At 48.7% G+C, this 16,564-nt stretch overlaps 2 protein-coding genes across 8 annotated transcripts in view; both read left to right on the forward strand.

Moving 5' to 3' along the window:
• The window catches only part of LOC8024895 (cyclin-dependent kinase 16), a 155,737-nt gene extending 148,322 nt beyond the window's left edge, over positions 1-7,415 (forward strand). For 4 of the 6 annotated variants that reach the window (XM_029976650.4, XM_029976651.4, XM_029976654.4 and 1 more), the window contains 2 exons: positions 910-957; positions 4,361-7,415. In XM_029976650.4, the coding sequence (XP_029832510.1) occupies positions 910-957; positions 4,361-4,395 (83 nt within the window). In that variant the 3' untranslated portion in view covers positions 4,396-7,415. Of the gene's footprint in view, positions 1-909; positions 982-4,360 lie in introns of all 6 variants that reach the window. The other 2 variants (XM_029976652.4, XM_029976655.4) reach the window with 1 other exon arrangement.
• A 1,915-nt stretch (positions 7,416-9,330) lies between these two features.
• On the forward strand, positions 9,331-16,265 carry LOC115317105 (zinc finger protein 91). 2 transcript variants are annotated; one of them, XM_029976648.4, is made up of 2 exons: positions 9,331-9,358; positions 10,984-16,265. In XM_029976648.4, the coding sequence occupies exon 2, from the start codon at positions 11,013-11,015 to the stop codon at positions 12,600-12,602; it is 1,590 nt and encodes a 529-aa protein (XP_029832508.3). In that variant the 5' UTR covers positions 9,331-9,358; positions 10,984-11,012; the 3' UTR covers positions 12,603-16,265. The 2 variants fall into 2 exon arrangements, with proteins under 2 accessions (XP_029832508.3, XP_029832507.3); XM_029976647.3 differs by lacking the exon at positions 9,331-9,358 and adding an exon at positions 9,383-10,165.
• Positions 16,266-16,564: the final 299 nt, after the last annotated feature.

Raw genomic sequence — 16,564 nt, forward strand, 5'->3', positions numbered from 1 at the left:
GCAAAAGGTTGCCGACCCCTGATCTAGGTGAATCTACTGTGAATGCGTCGTCTGTGCAGAGACGCTTCATTTTGCAACCTTTGTGGGCGAGGATTTTAAACGTGTGTTGGATTTCCATAGCAACGCATAGAGAACATGTTCCTTAACAAAACGAGCAATTTTTTTTTAAACATAAAAGTTCAAATAACAGTTTTGTGATTTTTGAAAATAGTTTGGAATTGGCACTTCAAGGAACAAAGGGGGTAGCCGATGATGATGATACCATCTAATGCGGAGTGTGCGCCCCCCTGAGGCAACACGCAAAGAAGCCCCCCTGTGCGGAACAGAGTTACACAACCAAGTTGTTGGACAGAAAGAAAATTGTCCAATGTTGTGCCTTGCAGCAGAATTGAAATGCACTTGGAAGTGTCCGTTTTGTGTAATGTAAGCAAAATTCCCAAATGTCGAATAAAATGACTGCTCGTAAGAACAAGTTTTGTCATTCTACTAAGTGCCAAAATACCTCGGACAACACCCTCCAAGGTGCGGGATAAAGGCTAATATGTCATCTTCTTGTCTGGTTTGCAGATGCGCGACATTCTTTTTTATTCGTACGATTTAGAAGGATGGATGCTTGGGCAAGTTGGTGAACCATATTCTACGGTGACAGCGCAGAGAAAAAATCACACACCAGATACTCCGCGCGTGTGATTGTCTTTCTGAGTATCTGGTGTGTGATTGTTTCTTTGCACTGTCACCGTAGAATATGACTTCGAAGCTTGTGGAGTGGTATTTTTTTTTTTTGTCATGGACATAAATGTATCCACACTTTAGTATACCTTGAAGACACCGCATTTTGTTGGATGCCACTACGAGGCGAGGTTTGTGCCACCTGACGGTGCCTAAGCGGGTTGCTTGTTGTCGTTTCAGCTGCTTCAATTTTCACAATACCGGGAGTGCAACTCAGCCGGACGTCAAGTTAGTACCAGTCCTTTGGAATAGGTGTGTGTGCGTTTTTGCTTGCATCCCCCTCTGTTGTGAAGGCTGTCTCTCCCTCCCTTTTTTCTTTGTTTTGCCTTCATTTTTTGCAAGAGAATGAAGCATCCACATAGACGAGTCACACATATCCATCTATACTCCGTCTCATCCTACGATGGGCCAAAGCCCAATGCTACAGGCTGCCGGGTCCAGTCACGAGCCTGTTAAACACCACGCGTTATACTTGCTCCACCGTACGTATCGGTGCGCCAAGCCGCGTCATGCGGAGGCGAGTTTTTCGTCCGCTTATTGAGCCCTCACAGGGGCTCTGTCTGCTTGCTATTACTGAAGAGAAGCGATGTGGCAAAGAGAACTCGGGATCAGAGCCAGTGGCCATTAAGAAATGAAGATGAGTTGGATTGAGTGTTCGACCCGGGAGCGTACGCACGGACCACTTGCGGAAGGGAGATAGATGCGGGTCTGGGTAGATTCACAAAAATTGGATTGGATTGTTACGGCTAAGGCGAAACAACTTAATGTTCAGCGTTGCCTGCGCACCCTCCAACTACTGTAAACAGTTAACATGTTTACAAAATATGGCACGAATGTTTATGAAACCAAATGCCATGCTCCTTTACTTCACCAACATGAAATAGCGTGCTATCACAATCGAGAACCATAAGCGTAAGATTACTGCTCTTCGTACTCTGCACATCAAAATTTTGCTCGCGCACTCTTTTGCAATGCGGATGCAAGCTTTTCAGAGGTAGTGTTCTACCCACAAGCCTTCGGGCCCTAGTGCATCGTAGGGCGAGACAGAGTATAGTAGTCCTGGGATAGTTGCATGAGCATCTGAAGGGTGGATATGTTTGTCACTTGACGCAACTCTTTTCCTCATGTTGCCACAGTGTGATACTGGATCGTTTGTGCTGACATGGTATCCTCGGTATTGGTAAAACTGAATGAATATAACTAATGAAATTAAAGGGACGAAAACTGACACTGCAGCTTTTTCAGAGTGACACAAAGAGCTGTGTGTGTCTGTTTTCATTCCCTTCAGTGTGTTTTATCCTTCGGGTTTTACCATTGCCCTCTCCAACACGGTCCCTGCTTCCCACTTGTTATACTTATTAGAAAGTTTTAGTGTTGTGTACAAGAGCAAACGCAAGCGCCGCGCACTTACATTGGCGTTGTGTGCTGCGCTTGGCGCATGCGCGTTGTCGCCATGCGCCAGTTTGACTGCAGTTTGGGCTTTGCACACACACAGTGTGGAACATGCAATGCTAAGGCAAGCATACAGTGCTTGAGTTCACTTGTATATGCAATACTAAAACTCATTATTGTGGCTCGAATGGTACTTGGTTGGTAGTGCTGCATGCTGGATGCATGCCTATCTTAATGAAGCCTGCATTCAATACACTCATAGTCACCTTCCACCTTGTTTATGTAAATGACAATTCACCCGACTCAAATAAAAAAAATTAAAAAAAATGGGTGAACAGAATTTGTTATGACCTGGTGAATCCAGTAAAGTCCTTTAAGTTATCGAGTCTCTGTTGAGGGAAAAGGGGTGCCCAATGGCATTCAGTGACATGTATGGCATTCCTCTGCATGCATAATTACACTGCTCGTAGTGCTTCATGCTCTTCTGGTGCCAGATGAAAGCTGTGCTTTTGCTTGGACTTCTCTTCATTCATGTGGGAGAGAGGGAGAGAGGGACAAAGACCCCAAATTTCCTTTGTTTAGGAGTGCTTTTTGAGAGCCAAGATGTCTGTGAAACTTTACCTGCCTGGGATTCGAAAAACTTGGCTCGCTGCCAAGCCCCAATTAGTTTTGAAATGCTCCTTTGCATTCGTTTCACAAGAATCCGTGTACTGGGAAAATAATTTAAAAAAGCCAAGTGCTTATTTTGTAGCCCGAACTTTGCAATGCAATTAAGAAGTATTTTCGTCGTCTATTTTTTTTTTTTTTTTGCTTCCTTCATTTGAGCATTTTTATACCTGATGTCAGAGTTTTTTTTTTTTTTGCAAGGTACAGAAATGCCAGCACAGCTTCCCCAGTGCTTAAAAAAAAAAAAACATAGCTAAAGGATAGTGGGAAATGCCATTTATAGAGGCTTTTTTTGGTGATGTGAACCTTTGTTTAGACTGTCTCTGCTTGTTTCAGCTGGCATTTGAGATTAGAATGATAGTAGTAGTAATAAAAAGAAGAATGTATTCCTCTACGACGATAATGCAATTAGTGCAAAGGTGCAAGCGAGCTGGGCACTTGTCCAGCTCGCTTGCATTTTTGCATTAATTTCATTATCGTCATAATTTTAAAAAATGCAGGCTGTTCACCCTCGTTCGTGCTAGACTGGTGGCAGCTGATAAAACCAGTTTGCTCTACTGACGTCTAACCCCTGGTTAGCTCGGTTGGTAAAGCGCTCCATTGGAAATGGAGAGGTCCCTGGTTCGATACCAGGACTGAGCAGATTTTTTCGGTCGTGTTCCAATCACCTAGCTGTGTTTGGAGATTTGTGTTTATCCTTTGTCCCTCTTGTTCCCCCTCTCTTCTGCAGGGATTATTATCGTCATTCATGTATTCCTCTCTTTAGTGCTCTAAAATATTCACAATGTTTCAAAATGCTGGCAAAAATATACAAAAATATACAAAAGATGCAACTGTTTGAGAGACCAAAGAGCAGGGATTCATGGTCACCCCTTAAAACAAGCAAAACCACCGAAAATATTTAGGTCACGCATGGGTATGCACATAGGTGAGCTGGAATGTAGAAATTCACGGAGCTTGCTTGGTCATTGTTAAAAATGACGGTGAATCGCTACATAGAAATAAATATCACGAGCCTTTCTGCCGCTAATTTCTTTAAGCATAGCTTATTAACGCTACGCTAATAGGCACAGCTTATTAAATTTACTGACAAGGTATAAATGCTTGCAAGATTTCTTACTCTAGCAAAATGTATGAAAGGGATCCACCACCCGGAAAAAGGATTTGTGACACTAAATCCGCTTATTTTTCTGCAAGCAAAAACTTTGGTCTAGAATCGAGGCTTTGGGTCTCGTTTCACTCCTTTCCACGGTCACGCACAGCGGCGGCATGGCGCACAAGATATTTTCAAAGTCGTAGGCCTTCCGAGACACCCGTCGATTAATCGAAGTTGTGAAATCCGAGATACATAATTTTAACGCCACATTTTAAACACGTGGTTGCGGGGAGCGACTCCACGGTGCCCCGTGCCGGCCCTCCAGTTTTATTTGCCTTTTGGGGGCTTCTCTGTGAAGGTGGCATTGCGGTCGTTACACCACAGTAGTGCCAGGCTTCCACGAAGGTGGACGCAATGCGGATGTGCAGGGTGTGTGTCGGCACTGTGAGCATTGGTGTGTCCCCTCTTCTGTCGCAGGTCTCTGGAACGACCGCAACGTGTTGTCGCTGTAACCAAAGGCCGCCCCCTCGCCCCGTCTCCTGCGCCTCGCCCATCGCCGCGGCGAAGAGAGAAGCGAAGTGGCTCCTAGTCGATCGCTCGGTCGCGCCCCCGTCCCCCCTCGGCGCCTGGCCACTCCCCGGCGCCCTTTTCTCGACGGGCTGCGTGCAACTCCCCCGCACGTGCGATCCTCGCAATAAGGCGCCCCATGCGAGAATGTCTCACAAGGTGCTTCCCTCTTTTTTTTTTGTTACGTGCCTCCCTTTGAGGGAGGCCGCGCGACCTGCTTCTTCCCTGTTCAGGGCAGGAGCACGAAAGGAACAATCTTTTTTCTTTTCATTTCTAAGCGGACGAGGCGAGAAACCAAGTGGCATTGTCGAACCGACCTCGTCCTTTATACACTACGCGGAAACAAAGGGAGGAAGAAAGAAGCGTCGGTGCATGTCGCTATTTCTCCACATGCGCACACGTGGATTGTATGTGTGTGTGAGTGTGGAATGTGTATTCGTAAGTCACGTCCTTCCGGGGATGACTCCCTGATCTCTCGAAGAGGCCGGGCTCGACTCCTGCGTCCTTTTTATTTTGCTGTCCCCTCTGCTCCCCCCAATCTCGCCGCTTTTGGTCTCTCGAACGTAACTTAATTTCGGAAACCAGTTTTTCTTCCAGACATTCTTCCCCGCTTATGAGTCGGTTTGCGGAACTCGCGGGGGCTTGAGCAAAACGAAACGAGGATGCGGTCTGTCGCACGCTTCATTCGTTTCCTTTTACACTTCTTATTTTTTGTGTCGTAACCGTAGGGAACGGCACTAGGCCATCGACATAGCTGCAGGATTTTTGACGAGAGTCGCGCTCAAACAACGTGGGTGACGAGGCACAGAGTTCATTTTTCGAGCATGCGTCGAGTAGGAGCCGTTTGCTAGCACCCCCGACAGCCTGGGAGGGCGTGTGCTCAAGATGCCCCGTTCTGTGCCCAAGCGGGTAACGGCGGAACCAGCTTAGATTTTTGTACCCGCGCGTAGCCGTCGAGAGACGAAAGAAGTCAGTTTTGCGTCCACCATGCAAGTTCCATCCCACACGCTTTTCGCCAGGCCACCCCTGCGCCCCGACTCCTCGCAAACCATTCCCGTCGTCCGCCCAAGGTCACGGCGTCCCCCGACCAGCTTTGTCGTCGAGAACGTCCGTGACGGAACGCTCAAGGTCGGGAGTGTAGCCAGCGTCGAGGAGTGCCGCGCGAGTGTCGAATCAAAGTACGCCCTTCTTTCGACGCACTCGAACAGGACGAGAAGCCGGCGTCGCTAGGCTTTCGTAGCGAACCCCCTTGTATTGCACAGACCGAGCAAGCAGTCCATCCAACACGTGCACGACTACAGTTGTAGCAACAGCCCTGCCCTCCACTGCGGTGTGCCCCCGTTCAACATGGAGGTAGGAAACTTCTGGAGGTGACATGATGCCACCAGAGGTGAAGCCAGAAGTGGGAAGGGACATGCGCCAGTAATGACCAAAATCGAGAGATGCCATTAGTTGAAAAGGAGAGCTGACTTGGCACCAACAGCTGTTTTAATGCGAAAGCATTAACTGGTCCCATGGAGCGAACTGGCGTTATCAGCTTTTGAAGCCGCGCCAAACAGCACGTAAATTCCCCAGTCCTTTTGGTGCGAAGCTTGTAGTCTGAAGCAGCGATTTGATGGATGGGCTCCCATTGGGCTGGCGCGCGTCATAGTTTTAAAGAACGAGGCTCCCATTGACTGGCGCACGTCATAGTTTCAAGGTACGCCATCCCATGGCACTGCGGGCCCTGCCCCAGTAAAAAGGAACATGGTGGCACGTGCTTGGCCGCTTCTGCTCCTTTCGACACCGACGAACATGAGCGTTACCTCGGCAGTAGCGAAACCTGCCCGTCCACACAAGTACACCGCAGACAAACCAAGGGTGCAGAGTAACGTAGCACGAGCGAGGAGGCAGGCAGCGAAATCCACCATCGTTGTCAAATCTCCGAATACATGGTGGGCAGAGCGAGCGGCCGTGCAACGCGCCAGGAGGCAGAGCAGAGCCTTTCGAAAGCTTAAGGTGCAAGCAGATCGCGATTCAAAGTGTTTCGAGCGGCAAGAGGACTAGGCCCTTCGACAGCGCGATGCGGAAGCAATACGTCGCAGGCGGCATGCTTTCGCATTCACAACTCGTAAGAAGTGCTTCGGTGTCCTCGGACTTTTTTGTCACCCTCCCCGAGGGTGACCAAAACAGCTGTTTGTGCCAAGTTAGCTCTCTTTTTCATCCAATAGCGTCTCTTGGTTTAGGTGATCGTTGAGGGCGTGTCCCTCCACACTTCTGGCTTCACCTCTGATGGCATCATGTCGCCTCCAAAAGCTTCCTACCTGCATGCCGTTCAGCCTCCCGTTATTTCGTAAACGTCTTCTCTTTGTCCCTAGGGTCGCCTTTGCCTGTGCGATGATACTCGCGCCGCGTCCGGCGCATGCGTCTTCTTTTCCTCGGGCGCCGTGCCGCCGGCGAAAGTCGTGACTCGTCAAATGTGCGGCGAGTGAGAGAAAGAAAGAGAGAGAGACCTGTACCTGGTGCGTTTCTACGATTGCTCATGGATTTTTTCAGAACCACCGACCGCATGTGCGGCACCGTGCGTGTGTGTGTGTCGAGATGTGTGTTGTGCCATAGGCTGGAAAGGGTGCGATGTAAAACGAAGGAATCAGTGGTGCCACCACAGTTTTGCTGCCATTGCCGCTTAAAAGGAGGAAAGAAACGTGCGTAGAACGCCTCTCGGCATTCCATAGACTACTCTGGAGGCTTCCCGGATCTGGAAAAGTGTGAGGCGAAGCCGCGTTTTTAATTGTTTTCCACCATAGGACTAGCGTGACTTTTGTTTTTTTTTCCCTCTTTTTTTTTAAACAAAAGAAAAGGTGCTGTTTGGAGGATTGGACACCTGCACCGAAGGCATCATCTCAAATCTGTTGTCCAGTTGTTGTAAATAGGACTGTACATACCATACAGTAGCAGCAAATGAATAAAATCTTGATCAGATGTGTTTTCTTGTGTGCGTCCTTTTTGAGGAGGACAGAATCTTCCCGACAACCATAGGGAGGCTGGGGTTGTTGGAGAATTTCCTGGACACCCCCAAACACCCCATTCCTTGACTGTCTCATGGGTGCTGCCATGTTGCTGTCTAGCACAGTAAACCCAGTGATGGCCAGTTTTTTTTCCTGGAACTAGTCTATCTTCAAAACCAGTTTCGCTTAAAAGTCCTCGTCCCTGGTACCAACCTATTTCGGATTATGAAGAAGTGGCTATGGTGCCGGCTTTTGCCATGTACGTTGGTTTGGTGGATGCTTTTGGTGCTTTGGTGGATACCGGCTGCTTTTAAACTCTTCGCATCCAAGGTTTTGTGAAAACCTTGCGGTTGAAGGAACGAGTTGTAGTAATGAAAGCCGCTACATGATGCTGCATGATGGGCTAAAACCTCTCTCTTCCTCCCGTTGTAAAAAGGCATGCACAGTGATGAGTAGAGGCAGATGATGTTTGCATTCCAAAATTTGTAAAGAATTCCCTCTGAAGTGATTTTGGAACGAGCATCTTGATCCCCCTACAGAGAAAAAAAAAAAAGAAAATTGGTTTCACTTTCAGCAGGCTGTAGCACAAGTAGATTCATAGCAGTCCTGGATGAAATCGTCGAAGACTGCTAGAAAGAGCTGTAGCTTTCTCGCTGTTGGCAGGTATTGCGACTAACTGCAGAAGAAAATTCTACCGTTGCCGGAACGGCAGTTACAGCGCGAAGTACTTTTAGGATACATCTGTCTTTAATAAAATCTCCATGACTAGAGGGCCGCTAGCTTGGAAGTGGCTACATCGAAAAGGTAAGTTTTTTTTCCCCCATTTTCATTCCGATTGTATTTAGGGGTTCGTCCTTCAGCTGCGGTCGACCCAGCTGAAGCGCGAGGCGTGTTGACACGCGACACGGAGGCGTGCATCTAACAACACGTCGTGACGCAGCTGGACCGAAAGGCGAAATCAACTGTGCAGCTGGCCAACTCGACAGTAGCTGCCGTTTGCGAAACTTCCGGAACGCTTTTTTTGACGCCAAAGCACTTTATGCTTTAGTAATTGGTAATTAAGGGGTAGTGCTGAGTCAATACTGGGCGAAGCATAGCAGCGGTCACTCGGCAGCATGCAAGATCCAGTACTAAATAACGGGAGGGCATCCGCGAGATCTTCGCAGCTGACTTCCGCGAGTCTCTTTAGGGTGAAAATGTCGGATGCCAGAGTAGTTAGTATCTTGGGCTACGGGCGGGTCTGAAACGGGCCTGCCTGCCAGAGGCCGGGGCCCATACGACCTTTGCTCGGATTTAACGAATTGCATAAAAGGTGAAGAACTGACTTTGTGTTGCGGAAAACTTGCGCTAGCATAACAGCGGCTGGAACTGCTGGAACGCTTAGGAAGTTTGGGAATATCGCACACGGCAGCTCTCGAGCTCCCCCGCAGCCGTGAACGCGCAACGGCTCAAAATAAACTTGGCAAGCTCACTTTGGCCAAGTTTCCAGCGACAACGTCAATCGAGAACACCTAAATTCCTCCCGCGAGGCTCTGTCGTAACTTATTGGGAAGTACGCGACGTTCTTTCGAGAAAAAAGAAAGAGTATCACGATTTTGTTTACTTCGCGATCGTCACCGGATAACTCCAGCTGACGAACCCAGCATCGCAAGATGATAATCCATGCAGAAAATCAATTTTTCTTTTGTTCCCCAACCGCCGCAGCTTCGTAAGCGCGAAAGAAACCAGCGAGCTTAAATATTATCTTAAAACAAACCAAATAAAAAAGTCGGACCATCAACAGGCTGCGTAAAATTGCGCGTTTTTATTTTCGAGCCCGGCAAACCGGCTTTTTCCGAATATTTTCCGCGGCTCGGAGGGCGGGCTTGTCTCGAGCGCAGCAGTCAAATCGTCATCGCCGCAAGCAATATATTTTTGACTCGTAAGTGTACATAAGTAGATGAGATTCGCATTTCGTTGTATTGATATTAGAGGGCTTGAAACAGATGCTCTGCATGCGCCCGTTGTTTGCTTGGGACGCATGGCTCGCTATGATCGCGCTCGATCCGGACTTCTCTGTCGCTTTCGAAGGCAACTCGGGGCCGTCGCCGTAGGCGTAGGAAGAAAAAAACCTTAGGCTAAAGGAAAAAAAAAAAAGCGCTTTTCTTTGTTCCCCCGTTTGAGGAAATTTGTGTTTCTGGAATGCATGCGGCGATATATGGCTATGAAAACATGGATGCGGCGCATCGTTTTTGAATGCGCGCTGCGTTAGAAACGGTTTCGGTGGCCCCCTTGGGCTCCTTCGGGGTAGGGGAAATTTGATCGTGCAGGATCTGCCCGTGCGGTCGCTACGTGCGTCCGACGATTAGTGGGCGAACGCATTAAAAGGTTTCGCGGAGAGCCCCTTTTTGCCGCCGCGTTATTAATCATAACCGCGTGCGCGCGCGAGGGCGTGTGTTGCGGCGAAGCACGCGCTCGCTCTTTTGCGGCGGCTGTGCAGAATCGGGGCGCTTTTACTCGGCGGTGTTGGTGGGGTGTTTTTTGGTGGCGTCGGGTGCAGCCGTGCGAATCTTTCGACGCAGCTGTGACTTTTGTGCGGGGCTGCGTATCGATAACTTCGGGCACGCTTTTTCCTGCTTGATTTTGTTTGCCGTTATACCTGTAGTTCCGCGATGCTCTCTCTCTCTCTTCGTTCGAGGGCTTAGTCGGTTCGAGTTGAATAATCTGAACATTGTACAGACCGAACATGGTTCGTCAATTTTTTTTTTTTTTTTTTTTTTTTTACCTTTTGGTAATTGCGTCGGAACTTGGATGATTTATCAACTTTCTCGTTGCTCTAACACGCTGTACTAGCTGTTAGTCGTTCGTTTTCCGTGTGTTGCTTCTTTTCATCCGAATTTTTTGTGTATCTTCCTAACGATTCGGTGTCGAGATGATTATCTCATTTCTAAAGATGATTATTTTCAGATCGAACTTACATATTTCCCAGTGCTGTTCGTGTAAAACTTTTGTTCCTAATCATTTTTTTACTTACATTAAGTTGAGCTTATCATAAAACACGCAAAAGGTGTGATATAAGTAATCTCATTGTGTCCAGGCATGCTAAATCTATTCAGATGCTATGCCCATCTCGCGTATATATTACTCAAAGAATAGTCTAATAACGACGAAACCTTGGGAGGGTCAACCTGTACAGTAGTCGGTGCTTCACTTGTAGCTTTGTTAATCCCACTGTTACCGAAAACATTATACTTTCTTGCCCTACTTTGTAAAATTTTGTAGGTCCATTGTGGCATTCGTAGCTGCTCTTACGGTTGCATCTGAACTTCGAACCGACCTGCCTGTACAGCTGGCTTGAGGAAAAGACATTTTGGTGTTTTGGAAAGCCAGCTTATATTTTGTTAGGGGGCATGTTCGTTGTTAAGCTCCACTAATGCCTTTAAAAAAATATTGCCTAGAGTTGCGAGGCTTCTCCGGTCTCTGTCGTTCAAGTCCCCATTATTGTCCGATTTGGACGGCAGAGCACCGAGTCCGAGGAACATTTTCTCTTTGCTCGCGTCGCCGCAGAGGTAACCCGGTGACCTGAGGCAGCCAGCATGGCGCTGCAATACCTGTGCCCGCTGTGCCCATACGAGACTCGGTCGCGAGGCATCCTCTACCGCCACCTGCTCATCCACACGGGCGTGAAGCCCTACTGCTGCGAGCACTGTGGCCGGCGCTACGCTTTGCCCGAAACGCTGCTCCGGCACATGGCCGCCCACCGCAAGAAGCCGCCCTACCAGTGCAGCCGCTGCACCCTCGCCCTGGACCACTTCTCCGAGTACCTGCGGCACCAGGTGTACCACATGCTCAAGAGCATCCACCGGTGCTCGTCATGCGGGGAGGGCTTCGTCTGGAAGCAGGCCCTCAAGCACCACTCGCGGCTCCACAAGGACAGTCGCCACCTGTTTCATATGTTCTTCCGAAGGCAAGCCAAGATGGCCACCGCCCGTCAGGCGGCGCGCTTCCCCGGTGGCGCCAACGAGAATGACATGCCCCTTGACCTCAAGATGCCTCCGGTCAAGGTCAAAGCGGAGCTCTCGGAGCGCCCCCTCAACCTGAAGAGCACTAACAGCAACAACCACGGCCAGGGAAGACTGGACCAGGACAGGACCCTGGGGCTCCTCCAGTGTCCTCCGCTCCAGAGCCCCCTGGGGAACCTGCTGATGCCAGGCTGCTCCCCACTCCTAGACAACTACTTCAAGTTCTACATGTACCCGCACCTGAACCTGCTGCCTTACCAGAACGGCGGCGCGGGACTGGCGTCTCCGGACTCACCCGTGGCAAACGGCGGCGAGTCGGGCCTCCTGGTGTGCCGCGTCTGCGGCTGGCAGTTCACGAAGTTGAGCCACCTGACGGCCCACATGTATGTGCACACGGGGCGCCGCCTGCACAGCTGCGAGGTGTGCAGCAAGACCTTCACCCGCAAGGGCTCCCTCAAGCTACACCGGCTGCAGCACCTGGACGAGAAGCCGTACCAGTGCGACATCTGCCGCAAGACATTCCTGCAGGCGCGCTACCTCCGCGCCCACCTCCTGGTCCACCGCAGGCAGGAGGCCTCTTCGCTGCCCGTCGAGCCCGAGCTCGGGGACGCAGTGCCGCCCGCTTCTGCACCTGTCTTCCCGGCCGTGTTCGGAACCGCGATGCCGACCCCAGACCTGTCCGTGCCGGAGCCAGAGGCCGTCGAGTCTCCGGAGTCGTCGTCGGGCGCCACACCGTCTGGGTCGTCCCCCCACCGGTGCCCCGTGTGCCAGAAGGGCTTCTCACAGCCGTACAAGCTGCGCCGCCACCTGGTGATCCACGCCAGCCCCCGTATCCACCAGTGCAACGTCTGCCAGAAGGTGCTGCCCTCGGTGACGGAGCTGCGGAGCCACAAGAAGTCGCACGGGCGGGCGCGCCTCCACTGCTGCGACTACTGCAAGAAGGACTTCTCGTGCTCCTCGACGCTGCGCCGGCACGTGCGCATCCACACGGGCGAGAAGCCCTACCAGTGCGAGGTGTGCTTCAAGCGCTTCTCGGACCTGTCCAACAAGAACTGCCACATGCGCACGCACACGGGGGAGAAGCCCTACCGCTGCCAGGTGTGCAGCATGAAGTTCTCCCTCAAGAACGCCCTCAACTGCCACATGCGCAACCACATGCTCTAGCGGCCTCTCCCCGCCTGCCGCCGACGCAAAGTATCTTGCTCCTGCCGCCCACCCGTCGTGTGCGGCCTGGCGTACCTTGAGGTTGCCCGGAGGAGGGAATGTGATGGTTTTTGTTGCGACACGCTGTTCCGGAGGAGGTTCTGGATGGGATGGGGGCTTCCGTCGGCGATATTGGAGCGTCTCGCGGAAATCCCAATCTTTCATTTCTTCATTTACCTCTTCATGCTCCGTTGGGTGTTTCTGCAAAAAGGTTCTATTTCTGTTCGAGTAATGCGCTGTCTCTTTCAGACATCTGCACTGTGTTAATTCGTGTTCTGAATGCTCCCAATTGCTTTTGGCATAAATTTTCACATATTTTCGGTTAGGAAAATATAATCAAAATTCTTTATTGAGCACCTCAGCTTTGGGAAAAAGCTTTTTAGATTTTATTGCATTTTAAAGGAGTTTATAGTTTCTCTGGCAGCTCAAGCATTGTGTGCAATACCATTTGGTTGATGTGGAGCATGACAAAATCCTACCTCTAGCATTCTTACCTCTCTCTAGCATTCTTTCTTGTACGGTAGAGGTGGGACATTTTATTCCTTGGCAATTTTACGGGTTTGCTTTATGACAGAAAAGGTCAAGAGCCGATTTCGAAATCTAGGCCAGTGCAAAGTCGACTTTGCTCGATCATTGTTGAGAAGCCAGCAACTCTATGTTACAAAGATTTTCTTAATTTTTTTCTAGATATCTCGGTTTTTTGGGAAAGGTGTTCCTTTTTAGTGGAAATCCTGATTTTATCAATGTTTCTTTTAAATGAGATATTTGTACTGCTGTAGAGCAGTGCAGTGCAGAGGTTATAAGATTCTGGTCATGGACCTGCTGTGCACCCAATTGTTTCCTATCCCGAGCAGTGTTTCAACTTGCAGAATATTTTTGAAAGCGGACCTTTTCTTTTTTATTTCGTAGTGCTGCCAGCGGCTGTGCTTGGCTCAAATGTCACTGACTTGCAAGCTTTGTCTTTCTGCTGATCTATCCTTCCTCAACACAATCGACAGACAGTCTTTCCACAAAATACGTTGTACAGGGCAACTCCTCAGCAGCGGAGGTGTAGCGTATGGTTACTGTCATTGACTCAGTGTTTCTCTTTCGAGGAGTTCAGTTATTAGATCTGTTCTGTGCCGATCAGCCCGGTAAAGATGATGGCCGTTGTAGTTTTAAACCGCTTTGCTTCGTTCAAAAGCTCACTTTTTTTTTGTGAAGCAAGGTTTTCATTTACAGGATCGAGTTCAGGTGTGGACGGTATGGTGACTTTCGAAGTGCACTTGTGGCCTTCGCATTGCATAGATATTTGTAGCCCTCTTTGATTCCTTTCTTTGGCTCAGTCAGCAGTGTGAAAAATAGGAGTGCTGCTTTTTCTGAAAGCATTTTTTGACATGTATGTGCCTGGTTTGCATTATGGTGCACGGATTTGTACAGCAGTTCACGTTTGTTGAGTCGGCTCTTAAGGGTTTTTGGAATTGTTTGTTGGCTTGATCTGTAGCACGCCACTCTCCTTTCCTTTTTGCAGTCATATGATCGAAGCGGTGATATTGTTTTACCTCTCTGTTTATATATATATATTATATATATGCATACTCATACGTGCAAGGAATCTTGCATTACTCATTTTGTTACGTTTGTCGCTTGGCCGGCTCGTAGCACAGAATACTCACCGAACGAATTTTCGGCAATGGCGCGGGCCAAAAGTGACGGTACGGCGGCAGGCTGCAAGCGCGGGAAAGGGGAGGAAGGACAGCATCTTTTCTCGGAAACCACTATGCATCACGTGAAGAAGACGTGTCTGTAAGATTCACGATGTAAAAAAAAAAAAAAAAAAAGAATGCAGAGAATTATGTGTATCCTCGCAGGAATGTACACACTGTAAATAGCGACCCAAAAGCCACCCAACTGGTATACTACGTTGGAATCTGAGTACCCTCATTGCATACGTCCGGTACCGACAGACACGCCGTCTGCTACCTCAGCTGGTCATCTTTGTTTCGGTTCTCCAAGAGACCCAAGAAGCGGAAATGCCCAGGGAAGAGTTTCGTGTCTTCCTGTCGTGTGGGGTTGTCTTTAGCATTAAGCCGGTCGAGGTGTGCGATGGGGGGGGGCATCATTAAAGAGAGGAAGGAAAACGAGCATTGTCACAATTGATTATTGTTGGAGACAAACTTCCACATTACGGTCGGTCCATTTGCTGTATTCGTTTTTCCAGACTGCAAACTGATATGGTCATTGTGCATCTGTTAACTGACAGGGTTGTCTATCAGACACATGCTAGGCAGGCTACATGATTTACAGTCACAAAAGTTAGAAAAACAAAAGAAATATTTTAGAATTGTGTATGAGGTAAGGAGTAGCATGCTTGGGAGTGTAGTGAGGTTTAAAGAAAAGAAATGTGTCAAAATATGACTTCGGCAAACCTTTGCTTTGAAAGCTGTGCTTGTCGGTGTCACATTTTTGCCCAACTCCACTCGAGTGTCGTCAGTTATGCAGCCTGACTTGATACCATTGGCTAAGTCTGTTTTACCCCCCCCCCTATTTCGTGAGCGATGTAGTACTTGCACTGTACTACGCATTTGCTGCTCGTCTAAAACTCCGGGGCAGTTAACAGTTGCAGACAAGAGAAGCAAGTGCTAAGTCAGACTGGCCCAGCAACCGAAACTTATCCCGACAATGATTCTCAGTTGTGCAATGCCTGTTTTGTTAGGAGTGGATATGAAGCAACCCGCCTGCTGTTAGTTTGTAAATAGAGTACCTGTGTCGTCACCAGTGACAGCTACCTCAGGCTGCATACAAGAACCAGCCGCCGCTTAAAACGTCCACACGTCTTATTACTGACCTCTTCAAGCCCTCTCATAAAGTGCTTGTCTGCTACGTTTTTGAAGGGGGTCTGACTTGTTTCGGCGCTCAGTTTTGGTGAGCTTTCTTGATCTGATAATATTTGGCTCGAGTGAGATATGCTCTGCGTGTTAGTGTCTAGCTACACGGCCTTTGGCATTAGTCGGAGTGATACTCTGCAGTTTTATTGAAGGCGCTTGCGTTTGACAGATGTGTGGTATTATATTACGTTTGTCCTAAGGTTGAGCCCGTGCTTTAGATGCATTCATGGGCATGTAATACTGGTGGTTTGTTTATTATTGTTACTGGAGAGACAGCTTTTGCTGTCTATCAGACCGATGATGTCCAAACAAGATTTGGTACAGGCCTACACACACTGGGCTTGAAACATGATCTCACATGGGCTTGGATGACATATGCAAACATGTGGAGACAACTGTAACAGGGTGAATTTTGTTTTTGTGTTTGACCATATCCACTTGGTGATAAATTTGGCTTGATTCTTGTCGCTGTCAAAGACAACATATCAAGGTAATACAGGAGCAATATTTTGGCTTGCGCTTTGGTAGCCTGGATATCGTGAAGTATTCCTTCCGATTGCCCGTATTTTCCTCTGTTCACTCTTGATTTGGTCCGTACGAGATTTTGGTGCAACTTTGATGTGCTAGGCTCGTTCAAAGTGCTGTCAAGTTGTACTTGTGGGAAAGACTGTTTTAGAAGGCAAAGGCACCCAAGTGTACCGACTTAGAATACGCTCAGTGTAACATAGTGTCACCTCTAAAATAAAGTATCAAAGTAAGGTGGTGCAATGTTTCTTCGATACTTGGAAGTTTGAGAACAGCATCCAAGAACAAACACTTTGAAATGCATTGCTTCTGAGCATACAGCTTCGTGCGTCCTGTATGTATGTTTCGCATTCTGGAAACATCTATAAATGTTCATCTTCTAATGGTATACTAGCATACCTGCATGAACCTGCAGGTCTCCTTGTTGCAAATATGCACAGACTTCATTGCACAAGCTCATACCTTGGAAAGCGGTCTGCTGCACAAGTGTAACTAAAAGGAGTGATCTCGCATGCAGGGTTCTAACTGGCA

The sequence above is a fragment of the Ixodes scapularis genome, unplaced genomic scaffold (assembly GCF_016920785.2).
Source record: "Ixodes scapularis isolate PalLabHiFi unplaced genomic scaffold, ASM1692078v2 PGA_scaffold2__306_contigs__length_199485367, whole genome shotgun sequence".
NCBI classification, from domain to species: domain Eukaryota; kingdom Metazoa; phylum Arthropoda; class Arachnida; order Ixodida; family Ixodidae; genus Ixodes; species Ixodes scapularis.

Coding starts and splice junctions, on each gene's coding strand:
- LOC115317105 (XM_029976648.4), top strand. CDS start 11,013: ATGGCGCTGCAATACCTGTGCCCGCTGTGCCCATACGAGACTCGGTCG.